At 49.4% G+C, this 17,200-nt stretch overlaps 1 protein-coding gene across 2 annotated transcripts in view; it reads right to left on the minus strand.

The window, feature by feature from the left end:
* GRIPAP1 (GRIP1 associated protein 1) overlaps positions 1–17,200 on the minus strand; it is a 61,960-nt gene that overhangs the window by 7,617 nt on the left and 37,143 nt on the right. For both annotated transcript variants that reach the window (XM_081175692.1, XM_081175691.1), the window contains 3 exons: positions 13,368–13,495; positions 12,144–12,272; positions 10,708–10,801 (listed from right to left, as the gene is read on the minus strand). In XM_081175692.1, the coding sequence (XP_081031818.1) occupies positions 10,708–10,801; positions 12,144–12,272; positions 13,368–13,495 (351 nt within the window). The remainder of the gene's footprint in view (positions 1–10,707; positions 10,802–12,143; positions 12,273–13,367; positions 13,496–17,200) is intronic.

Raw genomic sequence — 17,200 nt, forward strand, 5'->3', positions numbered from 1 at the left:
TTGGGCAGAGGGGAAGAGAGTCAAGAGAGAGAGGAAGAGAAAGTGGGTGTGTTGTGGTTTGATGAGCATCTCAAACTTAGGGGGACAAATCTCTGTCAGGGCTGCCCCATTTGGGAGAGCAAAAGGGGGCCTCACACTCCTTAACCTGAAAACAATTCTCTGTACACAGAAAGCTAGCATGTCAGGACTCTGCTAGAATCCTGCTCCTTGACAACTAGCTTTCTATAGCCCATCTGCACCATACATTTAAAGCAGTATCATAAAACTGTAAACAGTCATGGCTTCCCCACAAAGCATCCTGGGAACTGTAGTTCCTTAAGGGTGCTGAGTTGTTAGGAGACACTTATTCCCATTCAGAAGGGAGACTGATTGTTACACAGCACTGGGAATTGTAGCTCTGTGAGGGAAAGAGGGGTCTCTCCTAACGACTTTCAGCTCATTTGAGAAACTACAGTTCCCAGGATTCTATGGCAGAAGCCATGACTGTTGAAAGTGATTGGATATTAAACGTATGATACGGAGGGGACTTGTGTAGAAGACGTACTTCTCTCCGACATCAGTCTGAAGTAGCAGCATCGGACAAGGGTCTAGCACCTCAGAGAGGGAGAAAGAGACTGCAAAAAGCCACGTCAGGAAATCTGGTGGAATCCAGAAGAAGTTCAGTGCTAATTTTTAATTGTTCCCAGGGAAAAAAATCCATTTGCAACCCCATTTCCACTTGCAACTCAAGAGAATTTCACCATGTGATGTCATGTGATGAAAGGTGGCGCGGTGTCCCAGCCTACAGTTCTTTCCCACCATTTGAAATCTGGACTGCCGAAAAGCCAAAGTTCCGCAACACAACCGGTAGCGCAGTGCAAAAAGGGAAATGCTGGAAAATGGGACGGAAGCACCAGCACTATAACTTGTAAAACGCAACGAACTTCATGTCCAGGACTTTCAGACAGCAGTCTTGCTCCAGGTCCCTTCCTAAACAGAAGACAAGCTATTTCACCTCCCGCTGGAGCCACGTCTCCCAGGCCGTTCTGCAGGGCTCTTTCCCCTGGAGACTCCTAGGAAGTGCATTAACAAACACGGTTTCAGGTCGATACTGGCTGGCCTTCTCCCCCAAGCTGCTGAGCTGGTTTTACAGTTATTTTATTGTCATGCTTTGCATATGGCTGTCTGCTTACTGCAAGTTACCTTGAGGGCTTCTTGGCCATTTCTCCAAGGGGGGTAACAAATACCATGAGATACCCTTGAGGAAAATAATTTCCCCTTTCTCTTCTTAGGCCCTTCCTTCTCTGAGCAATCCCAGGGATCATGCGGGAGACACGAAGCAATTGTAGCATCAGATTTGCTTATCTGACAATGTTAAAAAGCCAATTCAGAGTGAAAGCAGGCCACGCTATCCCTCGCTCTGAATGAGCATTGGGAGGGAGCTGTGCTGAAACAATCTCGCCTTTGTTTGAAGGCCCCCATGCCTAGAAAAACCACTAAAACAATGAGCGTTTCCCCCCAGGGGCAACACAAACACACACTCCTCTCCCGCTAGTGGGAGTTACATTAAGTACAGTGGTGCCCCGCAAGACGAATGCCTCGCAAGACGTAAAACTCGCTAGACGAAAGAGGTTTCCGTTTTGGAGGTGCTTCGCAAAGCGAATTTCCTATGGGCTTGCTTCGCAAGACGACAATATCTTGCGAGTTCCTGCTGGTTTTTCCCCTCCCCCCCCCTTTTTCTAAGCCGCTAAGCCGCTTATCAGCTGATCCAATCAGCAGATAAGCCGCTAAAAGCCGCTAAAAGCCGCTAATAGCGCTAATCCGCTAATCTTGCTTCGCAAGACGAACAAACCGCTAGACGAAGAGAATCACAGAACGGATTCTTTTCGTCTTGCGAGGCACCACTGTACAGTCATACCTCTTGTTATGTTCGGTTCAGGTTACGTCTTTTCAGGTTGCATCCTGCGGTGACCCGGAAGTACCGGAAAGGGTTACTTCCGGGTTTCGCCACTCGCATATGTGCAGACACGTAAAATGACATCACGTGCATGCAGAGAAGCCGCGAATCGCGACCCGCGCGTGTGCAGGCGCGGGTTGCATTCCGTTCAGGTTGCGAACGGGGCTCCAGAATGGATCCCGTTCGCAACCAGAGGTACCACTGTATACTAAAAGCAACAACAGTGACACCCACCTCTTTCCTCCCATCACCCGCTCCTCCTTTCAGAACTGGCAGCCTGCAGCTGAGACGTCTCTCTCCACAACCATCTCCTCCCTTGCTCTCTAACCATTGCTCACTGCTCTCTTCTCCAGAGCCTGGGCCTGCTCTGATCTCCTTAGGGAGCTGACATAAATTTGGGGTCTTTCCCTGAAACCTGCTCAGCCACGAAATTAGCAAAACAGCAGGGGAACAGATAACAGCAGCCACCCATCCTCTCTGCCCCCACCCCGAGAAAGTGGCTTCAAACAGGGGGGGGGGGGGACTGCGGAAGAGGAACTGAATGAGATTCCTAACTCGTATGCTAGAAGGAACAGCCAAGAGGCCTTCCTGCTGTTTTGCAACTTCTGTGAGTGGGAAGGCAGGCTCACCAGACGGATGACGATGACATGGCCCCCATTAACATCACAGCCACTGCCTCGACTGGTGGGGTTAGGCAAACAAGCAAGTTGCAAGCAGGGCACAGGCTATGACCAGGTACAAGGGCATCATAAAACACACACACGTCACTTTGGAGCCTGTTTTCAAAAAACAGAGATGAGCTCTGGGTGAACTAGCAAGAGCTTCCTCTGAGCTTGTGCAGAGTGCTTCCTCTTCACCACTGAGTAACCACACTTGGGGAGCACATGTCTGGGAATTTCAGGGAATGAATGTCCACAGGCTAGATGCAACATCATCGAGTCGAGCCCAGGGATGCCAAGTGGTCAACCAGGCTGCATGGTAAAACCGTGATCTGTGAGTTAACCAGTACAGTGGTGCCTCGGGTTACATACGCTTCAGGTTACAGACTCCGCTAACCCAGAAATATTACCTCGGGTTAAGAACTTTGTTTCAGGATGAGAACAGAAATCGTGCTCTGGCGGCGCGGCAGCATGGGGAGGCCCCATTAGCTAAAGTGGTGCTTCAGGTTAAGAACAGTTTCAGGTTAAGAACAGACCTCCGGAACGAATTAAGTACTTAACCTGAGGTACCACTGTATTGAGTTTCAAGAAACCAGAACCTGGAATTTACTGCCCATCTCCACCCAACAACCTGCCGGGTTCCATTCTGGTTCTGTCTTGGTCCACCAGATTCCTCTAGGTTCCACGTCTTGACCCATCACCGCTGGGCTTGACCCCACTTCTACTCCTTCCTATGGGGCCGGTAATTTTAGAATGCAAAAGTTCCAACCAACTCCCATGTTAGCCCTGGTTCTATGCACACAGCTCAATTCCAAGCAGCTGCGAGGATGAAGCTTAGATGGTGGCACCCTCTGTGCTTTGTAATAAGTACTTGAAAGAGTCGCAGAGAAAAGGCTATGGCTGAGCACCAGGATTCCTGTGCTCTTTCTGCAGGCATCTCCCCCCACTGCCCCAGTAGCTGTCCGTTGCAGTTTGCTCCCTTGATTCCCCAGACTGATGCCGAGCTAAAGTAACCCTGACAACTAGATCGATCCCACCTGCTCTCCCTGCTCTGCAGCTTCAGCACTCATCAGCCGGCCTGTCTCTCAAGACAGAAATCCTTCCATCCCTTGGCTGCGCCGTCATGCGTCGCTCACCCCCGCAACGCCCCTACCTTACACAGGACAGGAAGGAGCCAGGAATCCTCCACTCCTCCCGCCACCAAACCCAACTCATACGCAGGATCGCCTCTGACACCCTTCGGTTCACCCTGGGTGACTACCACAACCACTCCGGTGTCCCTTGCGCACAATTGTCAACATGAGTTATGATCTCTGTGGCGCCCTTCCCCAGGACTGAGTATACGCAAGTTTAAAAATTAAAATTCTCCACTTTTCAACAACAAAAAGCCCAATTCTGCGGCCTGCAAAAGTCATGTACCGCAACGCCACACGGGCCCACCTCTGCTTGCTAGAATTCACTGAAAGGCGGGAGGAAATTCAGCCTTTTGCCCACCCTGCAAACAGTCTAAACTGAGAGAAGGTTCTGCCAACCTGAGCATGAAGTCTGCCACAGCTAGGAAGCTGCTCTTTAGGGCAGGATAACAGGTGCATTAGCATTTGGGCCGCGTGCCTGCCAAAACTTCCCTCTGTGCTGTGCTTAACTGCTGTTGATAAAGAGAGCAGACCGGCAGCAACATCCAAATGACTAGGCGTGTCTTAAAAGCACTGAGTGAAATCCCTGCATCGCCTCCAACAGCCCATGCCAGCTCCTCCACATTCAAAATCACCCCCACCATCCAGTAGAGGTCGCAACCTCTGAGTCCTCCTGCTCAAGTCGGTCAGTGTGGGGCTTCCGAGTGCAAAACCCCTTTCTTCCCACTGATGTTAGCATCTCCCCCCCACCCCACCCCACCCCAATTTGTTTTGTTTTTGATTTTTTGCAATGGAAATATGAAATCTTTAAAGGGCCTGCATGTGCATTTTGGCTGACATCATGCTGTACTAAAGCAGAGGCGTCACAGAAACAGAATAATTCAGGTCCGATATATCTATCTATTCCCAATATATCGTATGCCTCATTGCCAAACTGCATCACTTGTTCAATCTCAAACCGTTTTTCTTTTGGTTTGCTTTGTTCCATGGATCTCTCAATAGCATTTTTTAACCTAAGTTGGAAACGTTTAATTGTCAATGCTTCCCCCCCCTTTTTTTTTTTACAATGGGAATGAAAAACCACCGATATTTTGTTTGTGGCACCCTTAGTGTTGCTGCTTCTCTCTCTTCTCCATCCTCCTAGCTGATGAGTACATTGACATCAGGCTCACTTTTCTCTGGCTGGTCCCAGAGTTCACAAGCCTGGCCTGCTCTCACAAGCTTTAGGAATAATGCCTAGAGCAGTGTTTAGCATCCTTGGGTCTCCAGCTGTCATTGGACTTCAACTCCCAACATCCCTGACCACTGGTCCGGCTAGATAGGGTTGATGGGATTTGTAGTCCAACAATAGCTGGAGACCCACGGTTGAGAAACATTGGCCTAGAGTATGAGCCACCGTCTGCCCCTGCACAATTCACCAGGCTTACCATCCTTTCCCTGGACCAAGCCTCCCAGCTGAAACGTCTCGCTCTCCTCTCAGCCTCCTATCTGCAAAGCCCAAATCCATTGAGCCCGTTCCCCTCCCAGAGATAGAGGGAGAGGGAACCTCAGTTCAATTATCAAAACCTAAGGTAATTGCCTGAGGCTAAATCCATCTAGTTTATATTGTAGGAGAGGTAGAAATAAAAGAGGAGTTAATTGGAGAGAGAAACACACACACACACACACACACACACACACACACACACACACCCTGAGGACTCCTGGGGCAGCGGGGTCAAGTGGTTGGAGCAGAAGGGCCAGCAGTGACTTCTGGGTTCAGTTACAAAGATTTGGAGGACAAATCTGCCTGAGAATGACAGGCAAAGGCAGAAGGAAGTGGCACAAGATGCAAGAGGAGGAGGAGGAGGTTTGTATTTTTAGCGTTCATGAAATATTCACTGGCTGGGCTGTGTGTTGCCAAGCTGAGGCGAAGGCGACCCTGCGCAAGCTATTTATAACCGGCTCCTGTTCCCTGCCCGCGGCGCAGTTCTGCGTGGAAGTATGGAAAACTTATCCACAGCCGCTCAAGAGGACCCACCACCCCGGCTGCCGGATTTTTACCTCCAAGCACAGGAGAGGCCCCTCAACATTGCAGGACCCTCTCTCTCTCGCCCTCGGCACTGTGGCTGAGCCCAACACCACTGCTCTTTGGCAAGTTCAGGTGGGCCAAAGGAATGGCAGCGGGATCACCAACGGGGTGAGAGTAGGGTGGGGATTCTTATAGAAGGGGGGAGAGGGGGGGCCAAAGCCAGGGAAAACGAAGCAGAACGGAGGAGACAATCCCTGTGTGAATGCTATGTGGGTTTGTGGGGCTGGGGGACGGATTGCAGTCTGTCGGAGAGGGGCTCTGGGAATGAGAATTGGGAATGAGAATCTCATGGCCTGGAGACCTGGCTTCTCGCTCCAACTGACTTGCCAAATGAATCTGCTGAGCCCGCACATTCTCGTGCCAAGAGCAGAGACTCGAGGGCCACCTGTGCTTTCCACCTTGGTGCGCAGAAAGCGGGACAAAAAAACAAGAGAGCTCTCCCTGGACTCTCCTTCCACCTATAACGGAACCTCCAATCTCCAAGTCATGCAAGCCTTAAGAGCCCTGCTCCTCCTCCATCTCTTTCCCTCTTGCCAAGGAGGAAGCCCACAAAGCACAGAGAAGACACTTCCTTAAGAGATACGGGGGGCTTCTGCTCTCTCCACCCGCCCTAAAGTGAAGCTGAAGTCCCGAGCAGTTGTCTCCCTACTTCAAACTCCCCCCAAACTTGTGGAATTTCTACTTCACTGGTAGTCGGAATCAAACCAGAGCAACTGTAGGCTGTGGTCAGATCCTTATCTGGGGCCCAGCCCCCTTTCCCCCAAGTTGGTTGGGACTAAAGTTCTGTATAGGCTATGGTTCTGCAATCACACAGCAGAGCCATGGAATCTGGTGGCAGATACAAATTTCAGTAGCATGAGATTTGCAGCTTTGATTTTATTTTATTTTTAAGGCAAAGAAGCTTCTAGTCCTTAAGGCTGCTGGAGTGGAATTTTGGAAGGCACAAGATAGAGGGAAGGAGGAGCATGGAGGAAGATCGCCATTGGTCAGGAAATGGGGCTTCATTGCAATGCAAAGCATATTGACTCTATACAAATTATTATTATTATTATTATTATTATTATTATTATTATTATTATTATTATTATTATCTCACTTGGAGTAGCAGAACGCATCATGCAAACAGATGCAAATCCTTTTTTGGTATAATTTATGCAGGTTGTGGAAATGTTCTTCCGTCGAGGCGCAATTTTCAGCCCCATCCCCAACAAAGCATCTTGGTTAAGACTAAGGGATCATGATCCCCAAAAACCAAAATGGGAGCTCCGAAAGCTTCAACAAGCTTTGGGAACGTTCCAGGTGGAATGCTGGCAAGGGTGCCGGAAGTATGAGAGAGGAATTTTTAAAAGATCAGTGGAATCAAACTTGCAAAGGATCTGAAGGCTCTCTTATATCAAAGAATCCTGGCTGAGGGCCGTGGCAGCAGTCCTCACGTCAGTCCCCTTTCACATCAAGGGTAATTTCACACCACACAGGGCTTGATGCCTCAGTCAGGTTTCTGATGTGAATTCAAAACCTACGTTGGCCAGGATGCACATTGCATAACCAGAGCCTCTCCTGTACTCTCTCTCTTACATATTAGCCATGCAGGTAACATGCGGCCATTGAGAGATTCCACCACCACCATCCAGAGGGCAAATGGCAGCAACCTAGAAGCTGTGAAAGCCGCATTACCAATGATCTGCTCTCTGAAAAGCAACATTAAGCAGGAATTCTGTCACAAGGATTATTTGATATCGGAAATGCCGGAGTTAACATGCTAAGACACCAGTTCCATCCAGCACTGAGCACAGAAGCAGCTTATTCAAGGCAGCAGGGATGCCCAGATCTTACTTCTCCCCACAATTTGCGTGTGTGGATGTAGCAAACGAAGAACCCACAGTTCGTGGAGCTCGGGATCCTATCTGAAGCTTAATACTGAACTCATGTTCACACCCACACAGGGTTCAGTCCTCTCATCCTCGCGGCAAAATTATACAGTAGAGGAGAAGGAGTGAGACATGGGTGGGCAGCAGGGGGAAAAACGGGCAGATCTATTTTTATTTGTACTTATTTCATTTTTACCCTGCCTTCCCTCCACAACAGACCAAGGCACGGCTGCAAAGATGGGAGTTCCCAGGCAGCCTCCGCAGACAGGCCACTGTCTGGACCTGCTTCACCCTGTACCATTGACCACCTTGTGGGACTGACGACGGCTGGCCTGGGACTGAGCTGTCGAGTGGAGTCACCTCCCAGAGGGCCTCTAGCCAGAACCACAACTCTTTCAAGCTTATTTCTGCAACCACATGGGCTAGAAACTTGTAAGGAAAACAAAATTAATATAATAATAATAATAATAATAATAATAATAATAATAATAATAATAATAATTTTTTTATTTATACCCCGCCCATCTGGCTGAGTTTCCCCAGCCACTCTGGGCGGCTCCGAATCGAGTGTTAAAAACACTACAGCATTAAATATTAAAAACTTCCCTAAACAGGGCTGCCTTCAGATGTCTTTTAAAGATAAGATAGCTACTTATTTCCTTCATATCTGAAGGAAGGGCGTTCCACAGGGCGGGCGCCACTACCGAGAAGGCCCTCTGTCTGGTTCCCTGTAACCTCACTTCTCGCAATGAGGGAACCGCCAGAAGGCCCTCGGCGCTGGATCTCAGTGTCCGGGCTGGACGATGGGGGTAGAGACGCTCCTTCAGGTATATAGGACTGAGGCCGTTCAGGGCTTTAAAGGTCAGCACCAACACTGAAAAGCCAGGACTTTAATCTACAGAACATTGAGGAGAGGTGTTAAAAGCAAGCCCTCCGGCAGATCCTGCAGGCTTTGCAAGGCCTGCAAGAGGAGCCGCAGAGCAAAGGAGGAGATGGCGCAGCCAGATAGAGGGACCTGGGATAGCTGCGCTGCACATGGTTCCCTTTGTACCGCAGTGAAGCCGAGTGGGAGCAGCCCTTTCCTCCTGCCTTTGTCTGTGCCTGGTGATGAGAAGTGGCGCTAACAGGGTTTGACAGCAGGTCCCCACGGAGGCTGTCATTCCGGCTGCTGCAGGGGGAGCGGCCTGCCCCCTCGGCTTCACCGATGGCACAAAAAGGTCCCTTCCGCAGGCCCGGCCTGTCACGGAAGGAACGCAGGGGTGGGAGGGACAGGGACATGGGGAAGGAGGAACAGCCACATGCAAGCAGGGGACGCTTCAAAGGGCTCTTTCCAGCTCCACCCCTCTTCGTGGCCTAGCTTCACAGGCCGAAAAACCTTCCCAGCGCTTAAAAGAGGATACCTGCGCTCTACCCCCAAATGTGTGCAAGGCTGCTAAAGTAGAGGCCACGGTTCATGCCTGCTGCCCAAATTCACTCCATGCCCGTCAGCAGTCAAATATGCAAAAGGGGGAGCTGCTAATACAGTGGTACCTCGGGTTACAGACACTTCACTAACCCAGAAATAGTACCTCGGGTTAAGAACTTTGCTTCAGGATGAGAACAGAAATTGTGCAGCAGTGGTGAGGCAGCAGCAGGAGGCCCCATTAGCTAAAGTAGTGCTTCAGGTTAAGAACAGTTTCAGGTTAAGAACGGACCTCCGGAACGAATTAAGTACTTAACCTGAGGTACCACTATATATGTGTACACCTGCCCGTTCCCCACAAGCTTGAGTTCTGCAAATATGGCCGGTTTGAAATGATTTAGCTTCTTCCGATTTACTCTGCGCCCCACACTTCAGGCAGGGACAAGGCTTCCTTAAGAGGTGGGGGACAGGCTGAAGGCAAAGCATCGCTCCCATGGAATGGGCAGGCAGGTGCTGATTCAGTGCGAAAGTTCTGCGTGGCTGGACCGCCCCCCCCATGGCTTCAGGCCTTTAATGAAATGTCACAGGTGTGCCATGGGATGAACCTACAGAAAAACATTTCCCAGGGCACCAGTGTAACATTTAAAGGGCACCTCCTTTCCATTCTAGAGTGTGAAGTGTGGAATTTTTACCATCCTCTCTCTTCCCTCGTGTACAACAGGGATGGCCCCATGGTGGAAGAGAGAGGTTAGCCAAAAAAGGAGGTGAGGCATCAAAGTCTCAGGAGACCCCTCTGAGATCCATCTTCCTCCCCAGTTTTAGCCAATGTTATCCACACACCCTTGACATTCTTTCCCCTAGCAGCCATGATGTTGGTCTTTCTTTAAAATGAAGTTGTCAGATTCTGGACTTGCAAGCTAGCGTGGGGCGGAGACTCTAACTATAACACTATTTTTGTTTATGATTCATGTTATTTCTTTTATGGATGTATATCCCTAATTATAAAGTATTTCCAAAGCACCTTCAGTTTCTCCTAAGATCTATGAATATAGAAAGACTCATGGCTATGCTCCAGTGTGACCAAGAGAGAGAGTGCAACTATGCCTGCCCAGTTCTGCCCCTCATTTGTTGCCAGTACTCCTGAGGGATGCGGACATTCCATTCAAACTTCCTTTCTGACATCACCTCTTATTCCCTGCAGACCCCAAAATAGTTCCCCTCCCTCACCACAGAAGAAGGGATGAGAGAAGATCTACACCAAGAATAAAGTGGGGGTGAGGAGAAAGATCAACATTGAGATCTGCTGCCCTGGTGGTTCCTGCTGCCTGAGGCAGCCGCCTCACTTTGCTCCTGGCCTGACCAGGCACTACCCATTGGGAATTACACCAGAGAACTGTGTCAAGTGTGAGGCCCCAATTCAGAGCTCACCCCAGCTGCAAGCCTATTCAGCAGCCTCAGGGTTCCCTAGGACCACTACCTAATGGAAGCGGAGAGAATCCTCAGGTGTCCATAGTAGATCTGAAATTCCTGGACACACAATCTTTGCTTCGATCCACCCCCTTCCACCAAGCTGAGGTCAAGGCCACTAGCCCCTGGTTTGCTCAAGCTTATTCCCTCCTGACTGCCAGGAGTCCTCACCGATGCGGCTGTCCATGACGTACGTCTCGATGATGGCACTCTTCCGACACAGGTCCTCAGCCATGGAAGCACTGCTGACCTCCAGGTGTTTCACCTAGCAGAGGGAGATGGCATCATTCCTCACAGTCAGTGCTGCTTACCTGCCCCCAAAACCCTGGAATCCAGAACCTCCACCAATGACAGGCCAGCCTGTGCCTCTTAGATCATAGGATCATAGAGTTGCGGAGTTGCAAGGGACCATGAGGGTCATCTAATCCAGCCCTCTGCAATGCAGTTGTTCCCCACCCCCCCCACCCCTGGTGGGGTTTGAACCCATGACCATGAGATTAAGAGTCTCATGCTTTTACAGACGGAGCTCCTGGCTAAACATATTCCTTCATCTAACCCTAACATCGCTGACTTTCCTCTTGGAAGTCATCTCACCAGTCTGGGTTCTGGAAATAATCTCCAAAGGTTCAGAATGTGCTGCTACATGGTGGTTCCTCTGGGGACTTTAGAGGCCTTGGGGGCCAGATGTGGCCCTCAGGACTCTCACTAGGCCAGGGCTTGGGCCCTGCCACATTCTACTTGCTGGTACTGCTCCACACTCTCTTGGAAGTGTGTTTTGTATGGCTGGAATGTAACCCCAAACTGCAGCGCCTCTTGCTTTTCTGAATGGTTGATAGAGACAGGGGTCTATGTAGGAACCTCTGGCTTTGTGTGGCTCGAAATAGCCTATTGTACAAAGGTTCATAGGGGATGTGGGTGGCGCTGTGGTCTAAACCACAGAGCCTAGGGCTTGCCAATCAGAAGGTCAGCAGTTCGAATCCCAGCGACGGGGTGAGCTCCTGTTGCTCGGTCCCTGCTCCTGCCCACCTAGCAGTTCGAAAGCACGTCAAAGTGCAAGTAGATAAACAGGTACCACTCCAGCGGGAAGGTACACGGCGTTTCCGTGCACTGCTCTGGTTTGCCAGAAGTGGCTTAGTCATGCTGACAACATGCTGTCTGCGGACAAATGCCGGCCGGTCCCCTCGGCCTATAGAGCAAGATGAGCGCCGCAACCCCAGAGTCATCCATGAGTGGACCTAACAGTCAGGGGTACTTTTACCTTTAGACAAAGGTTAATAGTCACATCCATCAACCCACCTACTTTTTGCCCCTGATCTTACCACCATCCCTCGCATGCCCGCCCCCCCCCCCCCGGAAAAAAGTTATCCAGGGGAAATGCCGCCCTCAGACTGATAAAAGTTCTGCACTCCTACCACAGAGTCAAGCACAGGCAAAACTCCGGAGAGGTAACGTTCTCAGTCACTGGCAGGAGCTGGGAGTGTATCACTGTGTACAGACATCCGGCTTCGCCAGCCATACTGCAGGAGAGCCAGTATGGACCTGCCGTAAGGTGCCACGCAAGAGCCTATTCTGCCATTCCAAAAGCGGGCCTGCAAAGGTTACCATACCTTCTCCTCCAGCAGCCATTTCTCCTGCTGAACTTCTGCCAGACGCTGGAAGAGTTCGGAGATCTCCTCATCGGAGAGGTCAGCTGGCCGAGGGGGTTGCGACTGTGACTGCGGGCTGCCTGTGGTGGACTGCAAGCAGAGAAGGGGGTTGGCAGGCAGGCTGGCAGCCCAAGCAGAGTCTTTCACTGCATCCATCACCCTCCGCCCCCAAAGTAATTTTAAACATTTCTCTCTCATTTTGCAAAGTGCTCAAAGGTGTCTCACTAATTAACTTTAACATCAAAACTGCATGTAAAAAATTAAGTAACAATTATAGGGATGCAGGCCCCAAGCTACCAATCTAGCTGCTAGCCACCCACAGAATATCCATCGTCCTATAGCGTAGGATGAGGAACCTCATGCCTGACACCCTGGCCAATTTTCCAGTAAAGAACTGATTGGCTGTTTCTTCTTCTTACAGAAACCCATTTTCTCCAATCTTCAGACAAGACTTTGGGAGAAAAGAAGCCAGTAGGTGGGTGAGAGTTTCCCTTGGATATGTTCAAGATTATATTGCAGGGGTGGGGAATAACAAACCCAGTTTATTTTAAGAGTCTTTGTTGTGGCAACTTCAAAGGCAGGTCAAACAACCACAACCACACACACACAGGCAACCTTTAAAAACAACAACAAAAGGATTCCTTTGGCTCGTGCAGCTAATACATAGATCAAGTTGATCAGTTATGAACAATCACCCCCTGGGTAGAATCAATGAGCTGGCCAGAAATAGAGGTGATTCTGAGGAGTCTTTGTGCTGTCTGCAAGACCAGTTGCATGGGAACGGGACTCCCGCAGCACCATCCCTAAAATGGCACCATAGGAAAACTACCAACAACCCAGAAGTGATGCTTTGGAACACAGGAAGCTGCTTTGGGTCCATCTAGCTCAGTACTGTCTACACGGACTGGCAGCAGCTCTCCAGGATTTCAGGCAGGGATCTTTCCAAACCCTACCTAGAAATGCCAGGGACTGAACCTGGGACCTTCCGCTTATAAAGCAAAGGATCTACCACTGAGCTATGGCCCTTCCTCAAATCTGAGGAAAGGCACTGTTTTTGAAAGGCAAGCTCCAGGTGTCTGCTCCCATCTACAGGTGCAGGAAGAGAAATTACAGGCCTCACCCCTTCAAGAGCTCTGGCGTCCTTGGCACCTACAGCCAAACCTCCTGACACCTATCATGCCTCACCTTGTTGCTGCCGGCTCCAGATCCCTCTTTCATGATTTCACGGTAACTGAAGGACGAGATGCTGCTGCTGTCTCCCGTCTGTGCCCTGCTTGGCGAGCTGATATCCGCCAAGACAAGATCCTCGATTCCTGGAGGGCAGAGCACAAGGTTAGAAACGCAAATAAGGATGGCAGTTCTGGGGCCCAAAGCGGGCAGAAAGCCACAGCTGCTCCCCATTGCCCTGCCCTGTAACCCTCAGGTGTGTAGGTGCTAGCTGGGGGCAGCTCCTTGGCACAGGAAGAACACTCTCTGCATGCTCAGAGACAATACTTTCAACAGTCAGAAAGTACACACACGCATATACCATAGCCTAGGTAATGTCCGTTGCACATCACGGGCTGGTATCTGCTCCTCAAACAGGGCTGGCATGAACAAGCTGCAGTTCATATTAAACACAGATTCAGGCTCTTCTCTCTCTCCCTCCCCACCCTCAAATCTCTGAAAGTACCTGGCTGCAAATAACCAGCTGAGTGGTTAGCTTAGCTCCCTGGGGGATCTGATTTCCCGGAAGGTGCTATTTCCTAGCATATCCCAAGGAGTATTTTGAAAAAAGATGGTGTCAGAGACTGTCCACCCAATGCAGGATTTACCTGAGCGTTTGGATGTAAGTTCCAACCCCCGCACTGCTCTGCAGCTGAATCTTGTCCTAAACTGATCTCACTGTTCTCACATCTCCCCCCAAAACAACACCAACTTCTTTCCTTAGGAGAAACCACCTCTCTGCTTTTGCAGAACTCCCAAGTGGCCCCTAGGAGCTAGACAGAACCAATCTTGTTTACATAATCAGGAACACACAAGGTTCCCAGTGGAGGCAAGCATTCAGAATCCATTAACCACAGATTAGGGATCAGGAGCAGGCTGCTGGATCCCAGAGTCGCATAGACCAATGCCTCCACACACACCCCGTACAAATTCGACTTCCCTCTACTGGCTTTTACTCTCAGCTAATACTTCTTATAGAATGGTTAATACTATGCATCTTAACCAGGACCCATAAGCTGGTTAAAACGAAACACTGGCCATTGTAAAGGTTGGTGTCAATGTAACTCTGAATCATGCAAAAGGCCAGCAGGGGGATTTGACCCACCCCAAAAGCCCACTTCCCCAACCATGGTTAATGTATTGGGAGCATGGTGTTCGCACACAAGCCCAAGGTGTTTGTCACATGGGAGTTTCCTGGCAGTCTGAAGTGGTTTGCTCATGTTGAATTCCCAGCTTCTGTGCTATGTCTGCTCACGTTCATGAAAGATTATGCTCAATGTACCAGCCAACCTCATTTGGAATCCTTCCTGCCAAAGGTACCCTATATTTTATTTCTGCTCAGGATACAGATAGCAAAAGTCCAAGATATTGTTCCTGTTGAAGTGTTGTGGGGATCAAGGAGTTAAACACTCTGTGCTAACTGGGAATGCTGACTCAGCAGCATGTGATGACTAAGCATCATGAGACACGGGGCGTTGCCTAACTGATCTAGCTAGTATAAAGAGGCATGGTTGACTTCCCACTTCAGTTAGTTGGTAGGAGTATGAAGAGGTGAAGGCTTCTCCCTGAATATAATTCCACCTGTGTGCTGTGTATGTTGAATGTACCCACACTGCTTGTTTTACGATGCTGAAAGACTGCAACTGAATAAACCCATACTGAAAATCCAGCTTGATTCCTGAACGCTTCCTGTAGGGCTCTTGTACATCACAACAGTTACTACTAGCTGGGATGCAGGTGGTGCTGTGGTCTAAACGACAGAGCCTAGGGCTTGCCGATCAGAAGGTCGGTGGTTTGAATCCCCGCGACGGGGTGAGCTCCCATTGCTCGGTCCCTGCTCCTGCCAACCTAGCAGTTCGAAAGCATGTCAAAGTGCAAGTAGATAAATAGGTACCGCTCCGGCGGGAAGGTAAACGGCGTTTCCGTGCGTTGCTCTGGTTCGCCAGAAGTGGCTTAGTCATGCTGGCCACATGACCCGGAAGCTGTACGCCGGCTCCCTCAGCCTATAAAGTGAGATGAGCGCACAACCCCAGAGTCATCCGCGACTGGACCTAATGGTCAGGGGTACCTCTACCTTACTAGCATTGGTATTATTGTTGCATTTTCTTCTCTTAAGACCAGGAAGAGAAACCTGCGGCCCTCCAGATGTTGAGCATTGGTCATGCTGGTTTGGGAGTGATGGGAGCTGGGATCCAACAACACCTGGAGTGCTCCAAGTTCCCCATCTCTATTCTAAGGGATAGGACAAAGGAGCTGTCCAAAGTGCTGAAACACACTGCCCACACTGTCTACCAGTGTATTTTATAATGTACACAGCAAGAGTGCATACTCTAACACAGCTAAAATGTAAATTGCACGTATGAAGTGATCCTGAGTCTGTATTCTTGCTGCTGAAGAGCATAAAGTAGTACCTTAATGGATCAGATCAAGCTCTAGCTAGTCAAGCATTCTCTATATAATCTATTGTGATTATATAAAAATGGGGGTGGGGAACTGTGTACTCCACCCCGAATTCATTAGAGAAAGGGCAGGATATAAATCTGCTTGAGTACACCCCCCCCAACACACACACACGAAAGACGAGGGACACTTTTTACACAGCAGATTGCAGAATGCAGCTTCCAGTGCAGACCATCTGGTGCATTCACCAGACCCCCTAAACAACGGAGCTGGCTTCTTTTGTTTTGTTTTTTTTAAATGTGTTTTAGCAAAGCTGACTGCAGAGAAGCCTCTGGAAGGGGAACCAGTATCCAAGACCAGAGGGGTTCCCAAACCATCTGCTCAATGGGGATCCAGGGGCCGTTTTTCCTTTCTTCCTAGCTCTCCTGTCTCAGTCCTCCTACCTGGGCTTGGCTGGTATCACAAGGGTCTCATCTACCAGCATTGCATCATTTCACCGTGAATACGAATTTATCGTAATGTGGGATGACCCCCTTTGGCAAATCATTTGATACGGTTTTCAAAGAGGGGAGCGAAAGCAGGAGCTTGTCAATGAAACAACTGCAAGACTGCTATGAATTAAAGCCTGCAGTGAATTAATTAATAAAGTGATTTTTTAAAAAAACAACAACCACAAATTATAAAGTTAAAAAGAATCTGGCCACTGTCACTAATGTCTTGCTAACATCCAGATTATATTACTTGAAACAATCTACATGGCGTGTGACCTTATTTTTGTATTTAATAAAAATAGCAGAATATGCTGGACTACAAGGCTGAAGACCACTGGTACCTTGAGGGCTGCTGTTTGACAGTGGGACAGTCTGCCTCGAGAGCTCTCCTTCCTTGCAGGTGCTTCAGCAGAGGCCGGACAGACATCTGTCAGGGATGCTGCAGTTGCAGATCCCACACTGAGCAAGGAGTTGCACTAGACCTGCCAGGCACTTTCCAGCTCTAGGAGTCTTGCATAAGACACTATCTGGGCCCTTGAGTCACCCTCAGAGGCTTTGCTTTGCCATCTGAAGTGGGATGGGTAACTACACAAAGCACAGCCTTCTGAACAGTGTGCGGAGGTTATGAAACTCCTGTCCAGAGGGCGTTCACAAGGCTTTAATCGACAAGCAGAAACGTAGTTTTTATAGGGAAAAATTGGGCTTGTTATGATGCATAACATTGCTGGATTTTGTTTTTGTTTTGAGGTTTGCAACGTCTTATGTGTCTTTATGTGGCTGGACCATAAAGAAGGCTGATCGCCGAAGAATTGATGATTTTGAATTATGGTGCTGGAGGAGACTCTTGAGAGTCCCATGGACTGCAAGAAGATCAAACCTATCCATTCTGAAGGAAATCAGCCCTGATTGCTCACTGGAAGG

Source organism: Podarcis bocagei (genome assembly GCF_964188305.1).
Source record: "Podarcis bocagei genome assembly, chromosome: 17".
In the NCBI taxonomy this organism is placed as follows: Eukaryota; Metazoa; Chordata; class Lepidosauria; order Squamata; family Lacertidae; genus Podarcis; species Podarcis bocagei.